At 45.9% G+C, this 20,865-nt stretch overlaps 1 protein-coding gene across 1 annotated transcript; it reads right to left on the minus strand.

Moving 5' to 3' along the window:
• Nucleotides 1-146: 146 nt before the first annotated feature.
• Nucleotides 147-20,851, minus strand: LOC139309877 (vomeronasal type-2 receptor 26-like). The gene is made up of 7 exons (XM_070934072.1): nt 20,841-20,851; nt 15,028-15,319; nt 12,950-13,765; nt 11,262-11,489; nt 2,068-2,071; nt 457-1,057; nt 147-405 (listed from the first exon to the last, which is right to left on the minus strand). The coding sequence occupies exons 1-7, from the start codon at nt 20,849-20,851 to the stop codon at nt 147-149; spliced, it is 2,211 nt and encodes a 736-aa protein (XP_070790173.1).
• Between the last annotated feature and the right edge of the window lie 14 nt (nt 20,852-20,865).

Raw genomic sequence — 20,865 nt, forward strand, 5'->3', positions numbered from 1 at the left:
AAGAGGAAATAAATGGTTGTTAGCCAGCTCAGCATATTTGACGACTTCTTCTCTAGAGTTCTATAATGAAAACAAAACGGAATTGTTTATTTTAGCAGCATTTAAGTTCGAAGGAGTATTTCTTCTTCAGAATAAATATTTCAGATTCAGGTGCCATCTTTCCTTTTTGTGGCCAGGTGATCTTTTGTATTCAGATCAGGCCTTAGGATGATAATGTAGCACTTGGGGAAGAAGATGCAGACCAACAGACCACCGCTGGAGGCTAAGATGGAGAAGACTTGCACAGCCACCATGGACTTCCCCTTGGTGCTCTGATAGGCTGGCACAAAGGACAGCCAAACGCTGCAGAAGACCAGCATGCTGAAGGTGATCAGCTTGGCTTCGTTGAAGGCCCCAGGCAGATTCCTGGCCAGGAAAGCCACCGTGAAGCAGATGGCGGCCAGGAAGCCCATGTACTCAAGGGCAACATAAAACATGGCGACAGAGCCTTCATTGCATTGCAGGGTGATCTCTCTGGGTTGGGAGTGCATGTCAGAGTCAGGAAAAGGTGGAGAGACACTGAGCCAGATGGAGCAAATGATTATCTGGACAGCAGAACAAGAAAGGACAATGGAGTTGGCAAAACTCTTCCCAAGCCATCTGTTCATCCTCTTCCCTGGCTTTGTGGCCAGGAAAGCCAGCACCACCGTGATCGTTTTGGCCAGGATGGAAGAGACAGCCACTGAGAAGATGATGCTGAAGGCTGTTTGTCGGAGGAGGCAGGTGGCTTTGCTTGGTCGCCCAATGAAGAGAAAAGTGGACAAGAAGGAAAGCAGGAGGGAAGTGAGGATGATGTAGGAAACGTCCCGGTTATTGGCTTTGACTATCGGGGTCTCCAAATATTTAATAAAGATTCCTAAAATGAACCCAGTGATTAAGGATAAGAATAAAGCAAAGGAAGCCATGATAATGCCCAAAGTTTCTCTGTAATGGAAGAAGACTGTAATCTTAGGGATACATCGATCTTGATCTTCGTTTGGGTGATGATCATTGGGGCATTTGATGCACAGGTCTGCATCTACAAAACAAATAACACCAAATCATTTTTCATTTTATATTCACTGACTCACCCATTGTTTCATTCATTTGGGTGCCTTTTTGCCAGAAATATGGGTTGATTCCCAACAGTTCATATACTGTTGTTCACTCACTTAACTTGTGTCCAACTCTTCGTGACTCCATGGACCATAGCCCTCCCTTATCCTCCACTGTATCCCAGAGTTAGCTCAAATTCATCTTTGTTGCATCGATGACACTATCTAACCCTGTCCTCTGTCATCCACTGTCATCCTCTGTCATCCCTTTCTCCTTTTGCCCTCAATCTTTCTCAACATCAGGGTCTTTTCCTATGAGCCCTCTCTTCTCATTTGGTTGCCAAAGTGTTTGTGCTACTGTTTCAACATCTGTCCTTCCAAAGAGCAGTCAGGGTTATTCATATATGTTCAGTCATAATTTGGGGGCTGATACATCAGACGCGGTAGCTCAGTGGCTAAGACGCTGAGCTTGTCGATCAGAAATGTTGGCAGTTCAGCGGTTCAGCAGCCAGCGTTTAGTCATGCCACATGACCACAGAGATATGTCTTCGGACAGCGCTGGCTCTTCGGCTTTGAAACAGAGATGAGCACTGCACCCTAGAGTCGGGAACGACTAGCACATATGTGCAAGGGGAACCTTTACCTTTACATCAGAGACGGAAGATGAAAGGGTGTATTAGTGAAGACAATATATTGGAGCCATGAAGAGAGCAAAACAAAATGGGATATAAGATAAAAAAAACTTATTTTGTATTATGGATAATTGTTATCTTTATTGCTTTGGTTGATGACACCAACAGAATTCTGATTAGACACAACCACTAATTTTGCACAAGGTTTCCCTGTGATTTATTCTCCATGTACCCATCATGTCTTACTCTGAACCCCCTTCAGCCATAACTCCAGTGACAAAGACTCCATTGGACACAGACACGAGAATGTGCAGAGGCTGATGGGATATAGAACTGATTGATCCTCTTTCTAGAATACTCACCTTCCTGAATGGAGATGGTTCCATCTGCACAGGGAACACATTCATAGCAACAAACTGGTTGTCCTTCTGGAGCCAGCTTGACTCATCCAGGGCAACAGCGTTCCACACACCTGGAAGAGGGCATGGGCTAAACATATTTAAAAAAAAGATGTTAATGAATGTAGTTTAAAAGGTAAAGGTTCCCCTCGTACATATGTGCTAGTCATTCTCAACTCTAGGGGGTGGTGCCCATCTCCGTTTCAAAGCCGAAGGGCCAGTGCTGTCCGAAGATGTCTCCGTGGTCATGTGGCCAGCATGACTAAACACCAAAGGCACACTGAATGCTGTTAATTTCCCACCAAAGGTGGTCCCTATTTTTCTACTTGCATTTTTTACGTGCTTTCGAACTGGTAGGTTGGCAGAAGCTGGGACAAGTAACGGGAGCTCATCCTGTTACGCTGCACTAGGGATTCGAACCGCTGAACTGCCGACCTTTCGATCGACAAGCTCAGCGTCTTAGCCACTGAGCCACCGCATCTCCTGAATGTAGTTTAGGGATCATTTATTATTTATTTATTTATTTATTTATTTGTTTGTTTAAATTTCTATACCGCCCTTCTCCAATATAGGACTCAGGGTGGTGAACAGCCGAAAATAAAAACAAGACATACATACAAAACATACAAAATCTAAAAACTAATTAAAATAATTAAATCTTTTGGCCGTGATTAAAACAATTTCAATTTAAAATCAGTTTAAAATTTGACTCAAGCCAGCCCAGCTAGTTGAAATAAATGGGTTTTCAGGGCCCGACGAAAAATCCGGAGGTCTGTGATTGTGCGTAACTCTGGGGGGAGGTTGTTCCAGAGGGTAGGCGCCACCACAGAGAAGGCTCTCCCCCTGGGGGTCGCCAGCCGACATTGTCTGGCGGACGGCACCCTGAGGAGGCCGACTCTGTGTGAGCGCACTGGCCGGTGGGAGGCTATTGGTGGCAGAAGGCGGTCTCGTAAGTACCCCGGCCCTAAGCCATGGAGCGCTTTAAAGGTGGTCACCAACACCTTGAAGCGCACCCGGAAGACCACCGGGAGCCAGTGCAGCTCGCGCAGGAGAGGTGTCACATGGGAGCGCCTCGTCGCCCCCATAATCCCCCGCGCGGCCGCGTTCTGGACCAGCTGGAGCCTCCGGGTGCACCCCAGGGGGAGCCCCATGTAGAGAGCGTTGCAGTAGTCCAGGCGGGAAGTGACGAGTGCCTGAGTGACTGTGCGTAGGGAGTCCCGATCTAGAAAGGGGCGCAACTGGCGTATCAGGCGAACCTGATAGAAAGCCCCCCTGGCCACGGCCGTCAAATGATCTTCCAAAGACAGCCGTGCATCCAGGAGGACGCCCAAGTTACGAGCCCTCTCCGTGGGGGCGAGTGATTCACCCCCAATAGCCAGCGATGGCATCAGCTGGCTATATCGGGACGCCGGAAGCCACAGCCACTCGGTCTTGGAGGGGTTGAGTCGGAGCCTGTTTCTCCCCATCCAGGCCCGCACGGCCTCCAGGCACTGGGACATCACTTCAAGGGCATCATTGGGGTGGCCTGGGGTGGAGATGTACAGCTGGGTGTCATCAGCGTACTGATGGAACTCCACTCCGAAGCCACGGATGATCTCACCCAGCGGCTTTACATAAATGTTGAACAGAAGGGGCGAGAGGACCGACCCTTGTGGCACCCCACAAGCAAGGTGCCTCGGGGTCGACCGCTGCCCCCCTGTCAACACAGATTGCGACCGGTCAGAGAGGTAGGAGGAGAACCACCGCAGAACGGAGAGACTAAATTTGGTTCATCTCAGAATCTGCAATTGCCCAACTGGTAAACTTACAGATGGCTTCCTTATTACTCTCTTCTTTTACCCCAAAGTTGCTTTTTCAATAGTGCTTTCTCTTCTTTTATCTGCTTTTTTCTCTGGATTAAATTTTAGGCTATATCAGTGGTGAAATCCAAATTTTTTACTACCGGTTCTGTGGGCGTGGCTTGGTGGGCATGGTGTGGCTTGGTGGGTATGGCTTGGTGGGCGTGACAGGGTAAGGATATTGCAAAATCTCCATTCCCACCCCACTCTGGGGCCAGCCAGAGGTGGTATTTGCCAGTTCTCCGAACTACTCAAAATTTCCTCTACTGGTTCTCCGAACTGCTCAAAATTTCGGCTAACGGTTCTCCAGAACCTGTCAGTGTCAGGTATAAATGCTCTGCCCGTGCCAGGGATCAGCTATAGTGCAGTAGTGCAGGGGTTAACCCAGACTCCCACCTGGTCAGCTCCTCCCATAGGCCCCTCCTTACCTGAATCCCCGCCCACAGGTATAAAAGGTGGGCACACATCTCCTCACCCCAGTTCCTGATGCATTCAAGTGATGATGTGATGAACCTGCAAATAAAAGAGTTATATTTTACCAGATGACTCAAGTCTCTTTATTGGGCCTGATCCACCATTTCTTGTAACAAAATGGTAGCAGAGGATGGTTGGTAAGGCCCAAAGATCCCAAGCCACAAAACAAGGACCCATACCTACCTGCAGAATGGCGACACCTCCGAAGCAACGGGAGAGCAACCCATCGGACTCGCCAGGGAAGGCAGGAACCTCAGCCACCCCCAAAGCCACAGCGACGGAAGAAAGGGGGGAGATCGAAAAAGGAAAAAGGGCCCACCACCACGACCAAGAGGAAGAGAAGCTGCGACTCGACGTCCTGCAGCTGCTGAAAGAGCGAGCCGGTGACAAGAACCTCCTTGCCGACCTGCGGAGCTTCATAATCGACCGCGAAGTGGCAAGGAGCGAAGAGGGCTCGGACTCTGAACTTGAGGAGCTGGACTCGGTGAGTGGATCGCCCAAAAGGGCACTTCCAACGGCCACCGAGCCCCAAAGCCCCGCTCTAAATTTGAAACGGCGGCCATCTTTGTCCACATGGTCAGACAAGATGGCCGACCCCCAACCAATCAGCGATCAGAATTCAAAATGGCCGGCGCGTGAAAAATGCCGGGCCATAAACAATGATGAAAGTGACCAGGGAGAGGGAACCGAATCTGACTCCGACCCCTGGTACACCCCCAGCGAGCGGCAAGTCGATAGGGCCATGAAGACCCTTGCCGCCGCCTTCGGCCCAGGCCTCAAAATTACCAAAGAGAAGCCGGAGAGGCCGAAGCAGAAGGGAAGACGAGGAGAGGGACAGCGGAGCGCCCACCCAAGAGCCACCGACGCCCGCGGCGATTCGCCAGCCCATCTTCGCACCCCAGGGACACCGCGCCTCCGATCGCCCAGGCCGCGCACCCCGGACCGCATGGATTGGGGCAGCTACTTACAGCCGTCACCGGAGCCCCAACGCCGCCAGGATCTTCACTCGGGAGAAGCAGCCGCTGGACGACGCCCCCAGGAGCACATCTGGACCCCCAAGTACGAAGCCGAGGCCTACCCGACCGGCAGAGGCCTCCACAGCGGAGCCGCGATGAACAGGTCCTTCCTCGGCGACGGCGGAGCTGAAATGGACTTCGCGCATGCGCTCTTCCGCCTAGAAGAAGAAAAAAGAAAAAAATTACAAAGCGGGACTTTTAAATTACCGGCAAGCGTTCCTATGCCCTATTGCTGCTATAGAGACATAAGGAACCATGGACAGCAGCCAGCAGTAAGTAATTTTACTACTAGTGCTGGGAACTTACCTGTTGACTTTCCCAAGTTGAGGATGGATGGGGGCAATATCCTAGAGTGGTCACAGCAGCTCCAGGTGGTATTTCTGAAAGAAAACATGTCTCATTTTATTAATGACCCCCCTGAGAGACCATGGACTTTAGAGCTAGATTGCATGCACCATAAGGCATTCTACCTTTTAATTGCCAGTATTTCCCCCACCATTTACCACTGTATTGGCCACAACCTCACAGTATCCGAAATCATAGGGAAAATGTTTGGGTTGTTTTATAGTGAGAGTGTGTCCACCACCACACAAATTTCCAAGGAATTCTTTTCCGCCAGACTTAAGCCAGGGACACCCATGAGTGAGCACCTAGTGTCCTTAAGCGGTACCAGAGCAGAGCTACATCTTAGGGGAGAAGTTATTTCTGACCAAATCATGAAGAGTGTGATAATCAACTCTTTAGATCACTCATGGAATAGCTTCCTGACACACTTAGACACCGTCAGCCTAGGGATGCTGTCTGTGGAGAGGCTATCCAACAGGCTCATCGCAGAAGATAATCTGAGGAGGGGCCGCCCCGGCCCTCCCAGAGAACACAAGAGTGAGAAGAGAGTAGTCTTCCAAGAGAAACAACACAACACGCCCGAGTGCTACATCTGCGGGTCGAGGGGACACATCAAAAGGGACTGCCCCAAGAACTATAGGGAGAGAGGCAGGCCAGAGCATAGGTACAGACAAACAGAAAGGCACACATCCGAAGATAGGTATAGGCGTAGAGACTCACCCATCCCCAGGGATAGGAAGGGAAACAGGGACAGCTCACGCGACAGCAGGACAGGGTCCCTATATGGGATAGGGGAGCACACACACACCACACACCAAAACAAAGACACCAGCTCTTGGCTCCTGGACTCGGGAGCCTCCAACCACACCACATACAATCAGGAACTACTCTCATCATTCAAGAGAGAGGATTTTTCTATCAAAGTTGCAGACCAAAACCAAGTTAGAGTAACAGGCAAAGGGGCAATTACATTACCAGGCGTAGGGAAAATAGAGGGGGTACTACTAGTCCCAGAGATACCCCACAACATCCTGGCTGCAGTAAAACTTAGCAGGGAATCAGGGATTGAGATGATATTCTCAAAAGGCAACGTGAAGGTTAGCAAGGACGGGAAGGATATAGGGAGAGTAACCATTGACCAAGGGTTACCATACATAACTTTCTGTGAGGATTACGCCCACAGCATAAACACCAGCTCAGAGAATGCAGAAGACACTGACCAAGGCAGGGCTGAGGGTGAACAGGTAGACGGGAGGGAGGTAGATAACAATGACAACACGACACCAGAGACACAACACAACAAATACACCCAAAGGAGACCCTCAATAGGCAAACCAATGCACGACAACTGTGCCCACCTGCTGCATCGCAAGCTTGGACACGCCAGTTTTCCTGTGATACAAAAAATGGCCAATTGTACCGAGGGTGCCATAATAAAAAACTGTGAAAACTACCTCGAGTGCTCGGTGTGCAAGTGTTCAAAACTAAAAGTAAAACCCAGACCCAAGAAGTCATTACGCGCCGCCAACCAAATATTCGACCTAGTACACATGGACCTGGTAGGGCCCCTAAGGCCATCCATAACTTATAAAAAAAGGTACTTCCTCACCATAGTGGATGACCATAGTCGATATGGCTTCGTCTACACCTTAAGAAAAAAGGATGAGGCCTTCCAAAAATTCAAAGAATTCTATAAAAGAGTAGAAATCCAAAACAACAAACAGATCAAACAGATCATGACCGACAGAGGGTCTGAGTTTCTATCTAAGGACTTCTCACATTGGCTCAGGTCCAAAGGCGTGATTCACTTTACGTCGTCCCCGTTTTCCGCCTTTCAGAACGGGGTCGTAGAACGACGGAACTCCACGCTGCAAACGATGGTCAGGTGCGCCTTAGAGGACGCGGGAATTGGCCAACACTTCTGGTCTGAAGCCCTGGTCTACTCCAACTATACATTAAATAGAACATGGTCCAGTGTGATAGACAAAACACCCTACGAGGTCATGTATAACAAGAAGCCGCAGATAGCACACCTACATGTGTTCGGTGTAACGGCTGATGTACACATACCCAAGCAGTTGCGCAAGAAAGGGGATAAGGTGTCCAGAAGGCTCAGGTTTATGGGGTACGAGCCAGGAACCAAGGGCTTCAGGTTTGTGGACAATAATAATAGGTTTGTGGTCTCCAGAACAGCGGCATTCCATGAGCAAGCCAACTGGTCCAGGTTACACCTAAATGAGGTACCCACCAAGCAGGAGGATAGCCCAATCGAGCAAACCCAAAACAAAAACAAGACAGTGAGTAAGCAGGAAGGGAGCAGGCCCAAGCCCGACCTCCAAGGCATCAAGGTTGAGGGATGGAAAGAGAATCATCCCAAGATAAGTGTCGAATCACTGACACAAAGAGAAGCCAGATATCTGCATGACACTGAGCAGGCAGCAACCAGGCCGGTCAGATCGACCAGAAACCAGCTGCCAAAAAGGTTAAATGATTACGTGATGCACGTGCATGCAAACCACGTTACGCCAAACTCATACGAAGAGGTGCTAAGACTACCCCAGGGGGAGAGGGCAAAGTGGGAGTTAGCCATGGCCAAGGAACTGGACAGCCTGAGGAAGCTGGAGGTGTACACCCCCACCAAAGTCCCAGAGGGCAAGAACACAATAGGCACCCGATGGATATTCAAAGTCAAGAACTTAGAGGGGGGCCAAAGCCTATACAAGGCAAGATTAGTTGCCCAGGGGTTTGCTCAAAGGTTTCCGGAGGATTACACAGACACCTATTCGCCCACCGTAAGAACAGAGAGCGTCAAGAGCGCCCTAGTCATCGCATCCTTGCTAGGGCTGGAAGTACACCAGTTCGATGTGCAGACCGCTTACCTGCACGCCAACCTAGACAAGGAGATATACATCAGAGCCCCCCACAGCAAAGAAACCAACAGAGGGGACACCTGGTTACTTCATAAGAGCCTGTATGGACTAAAGCAATCAGGCAAACGGTGGTACGAATGCCTGGTAGAGGCCCTGAAGTCTATGGGATTCACGGCGACCATAGCTGACAACTGTTTCTTCACCAGGAAAGAGGGGGACTCACCAGAATACATCCTAGTTTACGTGGATGACATTCTATACATCAGCAAACACGAAGCCAACCGCAACACCTTCGCCAGCAGGCTGAGCGAGCATTTCACCCTAAAGTACCTTGGGAGGATAAACCGATACCTGGGAGTACAAGTCAACCAGACGCCAAAGGGTTTCCAACTGTCGCAGAAAGAGAAGATAGAAGAGTTGCTCCATAAATGCAACATGGCAGACGCCAAGGGATGTGATTCACCCATGCAGGCGGACTTTCTAAAAAACATGCATGATGAATCACCCGAATTTGGAGACAACACGCTGTACAGGTCAATCATAGGCTCCCTCCTGTATATCGCCAACTGGACCAGACCGGACATTGCCCTATCCGTTAATTTACTATCCAGGCACGTGAGCAAACCCACCACATACCACTGGGACGCAGTGAAAAGGGTACTAAGATACCTGAAACAGAGTGTCAATGCATGCTTAACCCTAGAGCCTGAAAAATCCGAAGAACCCATCCTCTCATGCTACGCTGATGCTGACTGGGCCGGAGACACCAAAGGCCGCAAAAGCACATCTGGGTACATATTCTACTTAAATAACTGCCCAGTGCATTGGTACTCAGGCAAACAAATCCTGGTGGCAACTTCGACTACCGAAGCCGAATACATATGCCTCTCCAAAGCCGCCAACAACCTCATCTGGTTCGACGACCTACTTGCCAGCGTGTGGAGAGAACCAGCTTACCCAATAAATATATATGAAGATAACAAAGCCGCCATAGAGATATTCATGTCCGACGCTGTAGGACAAAGGTCAAGGCACATAGACATAAAATATAAGCACGTTAGACAGCTCTCCAGAATTGGTTTCATAAAAGCCATACACTGCGATACAGAGGAACAGACCGCAGACATACTCACGAAACCCCTACAAGGCAAACAACACTCACACTTAGTTTCCAAGCTCAACATCCACCCCAGGGTACCAACTAGTCAGTCAGGCCTACAGACACGGGTCAGGCATTTAGAGGGGGATTTGTCAGGTATAAATGCTCTGCCCGTGCCAGGGATCAGCTATAGTGCAGTAGTGCAGGGGTTAACCCAGACTCCCACCTGGTCAGCTCCTCCCATAGGCCCCTCCTTACCTGAATCCCCGCCCACAGGTATAAAAGGTGGGCACACATCTCCTCACCCCAGTTCCTGATGCATTCAAGTGATGATGTGATGAACCTGCAAATAAAAGAGTTATATTTTACCAGATGACTCAAGTCTCTTTATTGGGCCTGATCCACCATTTCTTGTAACAGTCAGAACCTGCTGGATTTCCCCCCTGGGCTGTATGTATCTTAGGAGAAGCAACAGAAGAGCAACAACAGAGCTTAGTGTACATGTCAACATAGTAGTATAGGAAGGACAATTTACACACTGTGCAAAGTATCGTAACAATTTTGGCCTTATTACCAAAGTAACTCGTATCCACCACTGATTTTAGGGAGATTATTGCTGATGCATGCTGGATAAGCACAAAACCAAAAAGAATTAATACTTGCTTCATTGATTAGACAATAGGTATAGATTCTGTGCATTTCCAAGCTGTAGGATGGTCTTATACAACAACCAGCCTTGGAATCAATGATGAAGAAAATAACACAGTGGAGCACTTCTGCTTTTCAGGAACAACTAGGAGCTAGCTGTCAGTTTGGAAGCCATTTTTCTTTGAGGCTTCTGGGCTACCACATTCAGTGCCTGGGAATTTGGGAGGGGAATTTCATGGAGCGGTGGAAGATTAGCCTCAACAACATTCCTTTCTCTGAAAGTAAAAGACATGTTACTCTGCACCTGGAAGGGAGTGCCTGGGGATAGTCTCCAGTTGGAACGAAGTAATGATTGGACCATGTAAGGCACTATTGGGTGCAGGGGTTGGATTTTGGATTCTCTCTGGGCTAGGGAAAACCCGGAAATCTCATATTTGGGTTTTCCTCAGATGTGCCAATATGACATCGCTAATAAAATGGATCTTTGAAAAGATGACAGTCTCGGAGTCTTTTAATTTGGAGGTTGTTACTTGGAACTCATTAGCAGTCGAAAAATATGCCACACACTAATATTTGGTGGAGTAGCAGTGAGGACTTTCCTTGTTTAGGAAGCAACCCATACAATGATGGCAAACAAAAAAAAATACTTAACATAAAGATGGATTTTGAACAAAAGAAACAAGCTTGTGATTCTAAATTGGCTCAAGCAGAGACCCTTAAAAGATGCAAAGATTAGAATTTCATGAAAGCATCCAATGTTGAACCAGCTGAAGTCTGCAGACAACCTAAGACAGAAGCCCCGTTGAAATATTCTAACCACTGGACTTTAAGCAGGGTGCTGGTGGTGGACTCAAAACAGCTCGCCCACCTGGTTAAACCATTTTGGCCACACAATGGCATCCTCATTGATCATAAACTTGGGCTCTGGGGATCCCCGTCTTTCTAGACTGCCAAAGGTTACTTTCTTGATGGAGCCATTCAGAAACTTCATCCAGTAGATGAGGTCAAAGTCAGCTGCCAGGGCTCCGTCCTGGCCCAAATATATACCGTCCATGGTATGGTTGTACAACTGGGAGTTTTGCAGAAAAGGATGGAACTAGAACAACCAATTGAGCAATAAATTTAGAAGGGTAAACAAATACATTTCTCACCTCAGTTCAGACTCAAAGATGGTTCTACTCTCAAAGAGCCTTGATAGTACAGTGGTCTACGCACCCTGTTATTAACACAGCTGCCTGCAATTTCTGCTGGTTCAAATCTCTCCAAGGCTCAAGGTTGACTCAGCCTTCCATCCTTTCTAAGGTAGGTGAAATGAGGACCCAGTTTGTGGGGGCAATAAGCTGACTTTGTATAAATATACAAAAGTATGAAGGCTATTGCTTAACGCATTGTAAGCCGCCCTGAGTCTCCGGAGAAGGGCGGCATATAAATCAAATTAAAAAAAAAAAAAAAAGGGCATGTCGCTGACATCTCTCTTACCCAAGAACAGGAAAAGATCATGGCCAAACCCACTGTGCACTTTTGCTCGCAGCCAGACAACAGAAACAGAAAGGGAGGGGTGGTGACGTATGATTCAAATCAGTGGTGGGTTGCTTCCGGTTCGCACCGGTTCGCAAGAACCGGTAGTAAACATTTGTAGTAGTTCGGAGAACCGGTAATAACATTAGCTGGCCACGCCCCCGAATCAGACCCTGGCCCGGTTGTCGCTCGCTTACCCCGCCCACCTCATCAGAGGCTTTTTAAAAAAAACTTTTAAAAGCATTTTTTCTATAACCTCTTCGGCCAAAAAAATGCTTTTAAAAGTAAAAAAAAAAGCTTCTGATGATCGCGCGGCTCAGCTGGAACTGTCAGAGAGGTTGTAGGGGAAAAAAATGCCTTTAAAAGCCTCTGGCGATCCCAGCTGAGTTGCCTGATCGTCAGAGGCTTTTAAAAGCATTCTTTTCTGCAATCTCTTAAGGTTGTAGAAAATATGCTTTTAAAAGTTAAAAAAAAAAACATGGCCACGCCCACACAGTCACATTACCCCCCACCAAGCCATGCCCACAAAATAAGCCACGTCCACAGAACCAGTAGTAAAAATTTTAGAACCCACCCCTGATTCCAATGTATGGGTGCCTGGGAGGGAATTGAGGGATTCATGTGCATTGTCTGTATATATGAAAGAAAAAATGAAAAAAGAGAAAAGGAGGGAGGGAGGGGAAAAAGAGAAAAAAATAGAAGTAGGAGAGGGAGAAATAGAGAGATGAGATAGAGATAGAGATGAAAGAGAGAGAGAGAGAGAGGAAAGATGGTAGGAAGGAAGGGAAGGAAGGAAAAGGAAAAGATAGAAAGAAAGAAAGAGAGAGAAAGAAAGAAAGAAAGAAAGAAAGAAAGAAAGAAAGAAAGAAAGAAAGAAAGAAAGAGAAAGGAAGGAAGGAAGGAAGGAAGGAAGGAAGGAAGGAAGGAAGGAAGGAAGGAAGGAAGGAAGGAAGGAAGAAGAAAGAAAGAAAGAAAGAAAGAAAGAAAGAAAGAAAGAAAGAAAGAAAGAAGAAAGAAAAAGAGATGAGAAGGAAATACCTGCCAAGGCTGCAGCCTCTGAATTCCTGACTCTTTCCCACTTTTCCTCCCCCTCCACTTGGATCGGGAGGCATAGGCAGCGTTTAAGACCCGGGCCACAGCCCAGATGGTGTTGTAGAGGCGGTAGCTGTCAAGGCAAAGTATCTTTTCCACGTGGTCCTGGGGCCAAGGCCTCAGGTGTTCTCTCTCTTTGCAACTCACCCAGCCATTCACCGACAAGGCATGCTTTGAATAGGAACACAGAAATGCTTGCAGGACAAAGTTCCTGGCAGAATAGTAAAAGAGAAAAATATCATCGTAGGTTGTCCTCTTTTTGGTCTGGATGTAGAAGGAAAAAAGCCCATAGGTGTGGTGGAAAGTCAGAAAACCAGTAAATAAGTCAAAGGTGATGTCCCTCATTGTAGTAATAACCCAAATTTTCCCTTGTTCGGGTTTTATGAGCTCCTCAAAGAGTTTTTCTATCAGACGCATTCTTATGAACTCAGAAGTGGTCTCCACAAAGGAAATATATACATTGATTTGCTTCCATTTAAGGAAGAAGTCGGGAGAGATGGACTTTTGATCTGCATCCAGCTTTGTGGTAGTCAGCGTGAAAAGGACGCAGATGCCCTTCATTTCCAGGAGTGGCGTCAACGTTCTCAGGAACGTCTCTCCACTGTCTGTGTCTGGAGCAACGAGGCCGATGGAGGTCCACCTGAAATAAAGGAGGAGTTTGACCATCCCTGAATATTGGATTCCCTCTTCAGGGACCATCTGGTAGAAAAACGGGAGCAAGGCTTTACTGCTCAACGCTTCAGAAACAAAAGTATAGGATACCTGGAATGAAAAGACGGGATTGGTTATGTCTTTTGAGCCTAATGCTTCAACCTAGAACCTAGGAGAAGTTTCCTGACATTGAGAACAATTAACCAGTGGAACAACAGAGGTTGTGGATGCTCTATCACTGGAGGCTTTTAAGAAAAGACTGGACAGCCACTTGTCTGAAACGGTATAGGGTCTCCTGCTTGAAAAAGGGGTTGGACGGGAAGACCTCCAAAGTCCCTTCCAACTCTGTTATTCTGTTATGCTGACCTCAACTTCTAAATACACTCTGAGAACATTCATTTCTACCAATAAAGATCATGACAAATAAAGATAAAGATCAAATAAAGATCATTAGTGGGAAGAAACCAAACCTGTATAAATTTTAGGTTTTATTCCAACTTTGACAAAGTGAAAACGTTCGATTTTTGGATCCCAACTGTATAGATGTGATTGTGACTTTGTCTACCTTCCCGGAGACACAAGATGATATCCATTCATCTCGGAGATGTCTACGCTTTCATAACCCTTCTGCTATTCCCATTTACAGTCAGGAACATTACGCAGTACACCAGATAGCAGAATGGAATTACAGACCAAACCGATTAAAGGCATAAGAAAAACAAATATTTCACCAGGGGTGAAATGCTACCGGTTTGCTCCGGTTCGGGCGAACCGGTAGTGCCGCCGCCACATGGTTTGGTGAACTGGTAGCGGTGGCAGCGCGAAGCTCCACCCAGCCTTCCGGATGTCATTACTTCCTAGTTTTAACCAGGGAATAACCTGTTTTTGACCCTCTGTACATGCGCAGAAGGCTTTATGCATGCGCAGATGGTCCAAAATTGTATGTGATGATGGCGCGGGCACGCACTTCTGAACTGGTAGGGAAGGTAAGTAGATTTCACCCCTGCTGTATACTCATGTATATCATCCCTGTTTTATAACACTCCCTCACTTCAATTTTAAAATATCTATCTTATCATTTCCTATAAGGAACCGATGTAGTAGAACAATAGGAGCAAAATCAAAATATGTAACAGCATCAACAAAATACTGTAACGCTATCAAATAGTTTGTTGAATAAGAATTTGACTGCATGGAATCCTATCGGCTCGCCATTTCTTGGCTGTATCAAAGGTCAGTTGAAGGACCGAAAGAGAACAAAATTTATTCTAACTGGGATACTAAATCCTAATATTCCTCTTCCTCTGTTTCATTCGATATATTGAGTTTTCAGTTGTAATTCCAAGGCAGATGTCGTTCATCATCATATTTACCTGTGGGATTTTGTAAATGTTCAAGTGCGTGGAAATCTGAATGGACTTGTCAGAATCAGCTCCATCAAGAACCGCTAGCAGATTCTCCTCTCGTCCACACATAAAATTTGGAATATTGGCTTCTCCACTTGAAAGCAGGTGTAGCAAGGTTTCAGAAGGTTTATCTTTGTTGAGATAAATGTCATAGACTTTGTAGCCCAGAGTGATATTAGGCAAGAGACTAGGATTCTGGTTGATCTCCTGGATGGTGAACAAGAAGGGCAGGACATACCACATCTCCCGTTTTTGTCCTCTGCGGGGGGAAAAAAGAGGTCACATTATCACCTTCCATTCAGCATCTCTGCCATATTATGGCTCCCTTCCAGCTTTTGTTGTGAGTACCAGTGAAAAATATCTCCACTCCTCCAAATGCCAAAACCTCAAAGTGAGGTGTATTTGTTTTTTTTTTTTTAATGCCGGTTTAGAGTTGGCTTGCATAGAAATCTAGAAGTTAAATTCAGGACTATTTGACAACGAGAGAGATTGGACAATCATTTGTCTGGAATGGTATAGGGTTTCCTGCTTGAGCAGAAGGTTGCAGTAGAAGACCTTCAAAGTCCCTGTCAACTCTGCTTTTCTGTTATTCTGTTCTATTAAAATTAGGAATTCAGTGTTGATGGAATCCATCCTTTGTGTGTCTGAGAGAGGAAAAGGGAGGCATTGCCTTGAATTTTCTTGAATTTCAGCCTCTTTTCAGCCCATGATTTTTTTCCCCCAACACTTTCAAATTCAAATATTCATGCCTACAGATCTCTGTTCGATCTACCCTGGATCTCCTTTAATCTTGGATTTCTTTAATGAAATCAATGGACCAACTGGGCATCCAATAAGGTCTATTTTTACTTCTGTGACAGTTGTGGGGATGAGGAACCAACGAGTAGGCATCAGAACAAACATCCAAATCACATTTGTAAACACCCCAACCAGCAGCGTATCAAGAGGTAGTTTGCAAAAATCCCAAAAGTGCTTTTTCAAGAGGCAAGTGGACTGTCTGGTTTTTCTTTGAAGACGTTTTCGCTTCTCATTCAAGAAGTTTCTTCTTGGAAAAGAACCTTTGGGACAACACTGACATGGATGACGTCCGTACTTTGCCAAAGGTTCCCAAGATATGTAAAATGTAAATGTGTAGCTGATTATTATCGAAAGCATGGGGTATACAATTTCCTAACTAGCCTTATGGTGATATGAGTCCCTCTTACGCTCAAGCATTCTCCTTCTTCTCTCTTCTTTCATCAGGCATTCTAAGTCCTCCCACTTGCTTGGATCAGCCGTTCACAAGTAACAGGTAATAGGTAACAGTAACAGAGTTGGAAGGGATCTTGGAGGTCATCTAGTCCAACCCCCTGCTCACGCAGGAGACCTGTACTAGGGATCACGGTGGCCTGTCATCTTAGAGGAGCTCACGGCAGAGGGAAGGAAGATGGGGTGTTACGAAGGATCAAATTAGAATTAGAATTAGAATTCTTTATTGGCCAAGTGTGATTAGACACACAAGGAATTTGTCTCCAGTGCATAAGCTCGCAACTGTACATACAACAATAGTGAGCCGCACAAATAAGCTGAAGAACAGTTTTTATCTGTGGGCTGTCAGGCTTCTGAATGGAAAATAACTTTACAACAACATAGTACGATTGACTTACGGGGCCAGGGCGATGTGCAATAAGTTCACACCAGGGGTGAAATGTAAAATTTATTACTACCGGTTCTGTGGGCGTAGCTTGGTGGTGGTGGTGGGTAATGTGACTGGATGGGCGTGGCCAACCTTTTTTTTTTTTTTTTAAACTTTTCAAAGCATTTTTTCTAATGCTTTGAAAAGCCTCTGCCGATCAGGCAACTCAGCTGGGATCGTCAGAGACTTTTCAAAGCATTTTTTTTACCACCTCTTCGGCCAAGAAGTTGCAGAAAAAAATGCTTTGAAAAGCCTCTGACGATCCCAGCTGAGCAGTGCGATCATCAGAGGCTTTTTTTTAACTTTTAAAAGCATTTTTTCATCAGAAGAGGTTGTAGAAAAAATATTTTTAAAAGTTTTTTTTAAAAAAGCCTCTGATGATTGTGCGGCTCAGCCTGGCATGGTGGGGGATGTGCAGGGATTTTTGCTACTGGTTCTCCGAACCACCCGCCACCATCGCTACCGGATCAGGCGATCCGGTCCGAACCGGGAGCATTTCACCCCTGGTTCACACAGAGAAATAGGATGGTTAGTAGGATTCACTGGGTTGGGGCCGTGCACGAAGGGAGGCTCGGCCAATCACATTGTACACATGTTGTACTCTGACCATGAAGGTTTGAATTGAATTGAGAGATCATTATCATAGTCATTGTAAAAAATGCATTCATCATAAAACATTACATATCCACACTTAGTGACAGTCATGGGTACTAAATAAGCAATCAACACAAATCATACTAGGATACCAAGGAAACAATATAAATCGTAAGATACAAGCCACAAAGTTGTAGTCATAAGAAGATAAGGAGGCAGGTAATAGGGAAGATGGGAATAATGATGGTAATACTGCCTTTCTAGATAGTTTGGTGGTGTTGTGGGAATTAGTTGTTTAGCAGAGTGATGGCATGGGTGGAAAAACTGTCCTTGTGTCTAGTTGTTCTGACGTGCAGTGCTCTATAGCGTCGTTTTGAGGGTAGGAGTTGAAACATCTCCAGGGGTGTGAGGGGTCTGTAGATATTTTCACAGCCCTCTTTCTGGCTCACACAGTATACAGGTCCTCAATGGAAGGCAGATTGGTTAGCTAATTACTGGGTACATAAAATCTACACCTAATTACTGGCTACCAGTTCTTAGTCACATACTTCCTCCGCACCTACAACGACAAGAAGCTCTCCTTCGGGAGTATAGTAAGATCCTGTTAAATTCCTCTCTACCCATTCATGGCTACATTCCTGATCTCTTAAGATGCCAATTAAAGTCAAGAAACCCACCACTCTTGACAGCGCTTAAGCTGCTGGCCGATCATTAGAACACCACACAAAAGTGGATGGAAGGGTGGAGTAGCTATTCCCCTCAAGATATTTCTGAGCATATTAATCCTAATAGTATACCGCCAGGTTTTAATCTACCCCGACACATATGGGTGACATACAATAGAATTATTTATTTATTTATTATTTATTTATTATTCAAATTTCTATACTGCCCTTTTCCTTTCGGACTCAGGGCGGTGAACAGCCAAAATAAAACATTTATACATAAAGTACGATTAAAAATAGATTTAAAATAATTAAATTTGGCCCATAGTTTAAAATTTATCAATTTAAAATCCGTATCAAAATTTAAAATCAACCATAAAATCATAAAATCAAGAGAGACCGGCTAACTGAAAGAGATGAGTTTTTAGGGCCCGACGAAAAGTCCGGAGGTCGGAGATCACTCGTATCTCTGGGGGTAGATTGTTCCAAAGGGTAGGTGCCACCACAGAGAAGGCTCTCCTCCTGGGGGTCGCCAGCCGGCATTGTCTAGCCGAAGGCACCCTGAGGAGGCCCTCTCTGTGGGAGTGAACCGGCCGGTGGGAGGCTATTGGTGGCAGAAGGCGGTCCCGTAAGTACCCTGGCCCTAAGCCATGGAGCGCTTTAAAGGTGATCACCAACACCTTGAAGCGCACCCGGAAGTCCACCGGAAGCCAATGCAGCTCGCGCAGGAGAGGAGTCACATGGGGTGTGTGCCGACTCCTTGTATAAATGGGGAAAGACACCTTCAGCACAATGCGATTGCGGGGCCCCCCGACAGACTATCCAACATATAGTGAGGGAATGCTCTAACAGAAGGTATCCAGGAGATTTTAGGGACTTCCTCTGCGTAACAACGGCAGCTACTGACTGGATCTCCAAACTCGACATGAAACTCTGAAATGTTATTTCTGTTTTCCTCTTAGGTTTTCTTACTGCTCTTTTTTAAATTGTTTCAATTGTTTTAACCTGTAAAAATGAAGTGTTTTAATATTGTGTGTGTCCAGCCATACGCGAAATAAATAAATGATTAGCAATTGTTTTTTTCTGCAGTTCTAATTATCCATTGAAGTCTGTGTTTGTCTTGATTGGTGGCAGTGCCAAACCAGACAGTGACAGATGCCTGGTGCAGATGACAGACTCACTAGCGCACACGCATTCTGTGGGACTCTTTTTCCTAGTTTCCTTCAAGTTATAGTCAGTAGAGCAAACGAACTATAAGAGCTACCAGACCCCGAAGTTCATTTCCCTCTTTCTCTCTCCGGCTCTTGTAACTCAAAGCTGGACAAAATCCAGCCAATGAAACTGTCGCATGCATTGAAACATTGTGGAAAGTAAGAACTCATTGCTCCCCCCCCCCGAAGAGTAAAGAAATCATACCAACAGAGTAGATCTCAAATGTAGTTTCTAAAAGAGCAGGGAAGCATTAATCATGGTTGAAGCAGGGGTGAAATGCTCCCGGTTCGGACCGGATCACCTGATCCGGTAACGATGGAGGCGGGTGGTTCGGAGAACTGGTAGCAAAAATCCCTGCCCCCCCCCCAGGCCCAGCTGAGCCGCACAATCATCAGAGGCTTTTTTATTTACTTTTAAAAGCATTTTTTCTACAACCTCTTCCGCCGAAAAAAAATGCTTTTAAAAGTTAAAAAAAAAAAGCCTCTGATGATCACGCGGCTCAGCTGGGATCATCAAAGGCTTTTAAAAGAAAAAAAAACCCCTTTTTTCTTTTTAAATGCCTCTGACGATCCCAGTTGAGTTGCCTGATCAGCAGGGACTTTTTTTCTTTTAAAAGCCTTTGATGATCCCAGCTGAGCCGCACAATCATCAGAGGCTTTTTTTTTTTACTTTTAAAAGCATTTTTTCTACAACCTCTTCCACCGAAAAAAAATGCTTTTAAAACTAAAAAAAAAAAAGCCTCTGATGATCATGCGGCTCAGCTAGGATCATCAAAGGCTTTTAAAAGAAAAAAACCCTTTTTTCTTTTTAAATGCCTCTGACGATCCCAGTTGAGTTGCCTGATCAGCAGGGACTTTTTTTTCTTTTAAAAGCCTTTGATGATCCCAGCTGAGCCGCACAATCATCAGAGGCTTTTTTTTTTACTTTTAAAAGCATTTTTTCTACAACCTTTTCCACCGAAAAAAAATGCTTTTAAAACTAAAAAAAAAAAAGCCTCTGATGATCATGCGGCTCAGCTAGGATCATCAAAGGCTTTTAAAAGAAAAAAACCCTTTTTTCTTTTTAAATGCCTCTGACGATCCCAGCTGAGTTGCCTGATCAGCAGGGACTTTTTTTCTTTTAAATGCCTTTAACGATCAGGCAACTCAGCTGGGATCGTCAGAGCCTTTTGAAAGCATTTTTTTGAGGTTATAGAAAAAATGGTTTTAAAAGTTAAAAAAAAATTGGCCACACCCACCCAGTCACATTACACCCCCCCAAACCACACCCACAGAACCGGTAGTAACAAATTTTAGATTTCACCACTGGGTTGAAGGATAGGAGGCTGTATAATGGCATGAAATTTAAATGCATAGTTACAGATTAACAGATTAACAGAGTTGGAAGGGACCTTGTAGGTCATCTAGTCCAACCCGCCACCCAAGCAGAAGACCCTACACCATTTCTAACAAATGGCAGTCCAATCTCTTCTTGAAAGCCTCCAGTGTTGAAGCTCCCACAATAGTTACGGAAGAACACTAATGTCCATTGTGTTCCATCATTCGTAAGGACTCACTCCAGTGGTAGGTTTCTACCAGTTCGTCCCAGTTCGGGCAAACAGGTAGTGGCAGCAGCGGGAGGCTCCACTCACCCACCCGGATGTCATCACGGATGCTCTTC

Source organism: Pituophis catenifer, unplaced genomic scaffold (genome assembly GCF_029215685.1).
Source record: "Pituophis catenifer annectens isolate HBS135680 unplaced genomic scaffold, rPitCat1.0.hap2 SCAF_2, whole genome shotgun sequence".
NCBI lineage: Eukaryota > Metazoa > Chordata > Lepidosauria > Squamata > Colubridae > Pituophis > Pituophis catenifer.

Excerpts from the sequence above, each read along its gene's own strand:
- LOC139309877 (XM_070934072.1), bottom strand. Across the intron at positions 13,766-15,027 it reads ACATTTACAAAATCCCACAG|GTATCCTATACTTTTGTTTC; the intron begins GTAAATATGATG and ends TTTTCATTCCAG. Across the intron at positions 11,490-12,949 it reads AGAGGCTGCAGCCTTGGCAG|TTCCATCCTTTTCTGCAAAA; the intron begins GTATTTCCTTCT and ends TGGTTGTTCTAG.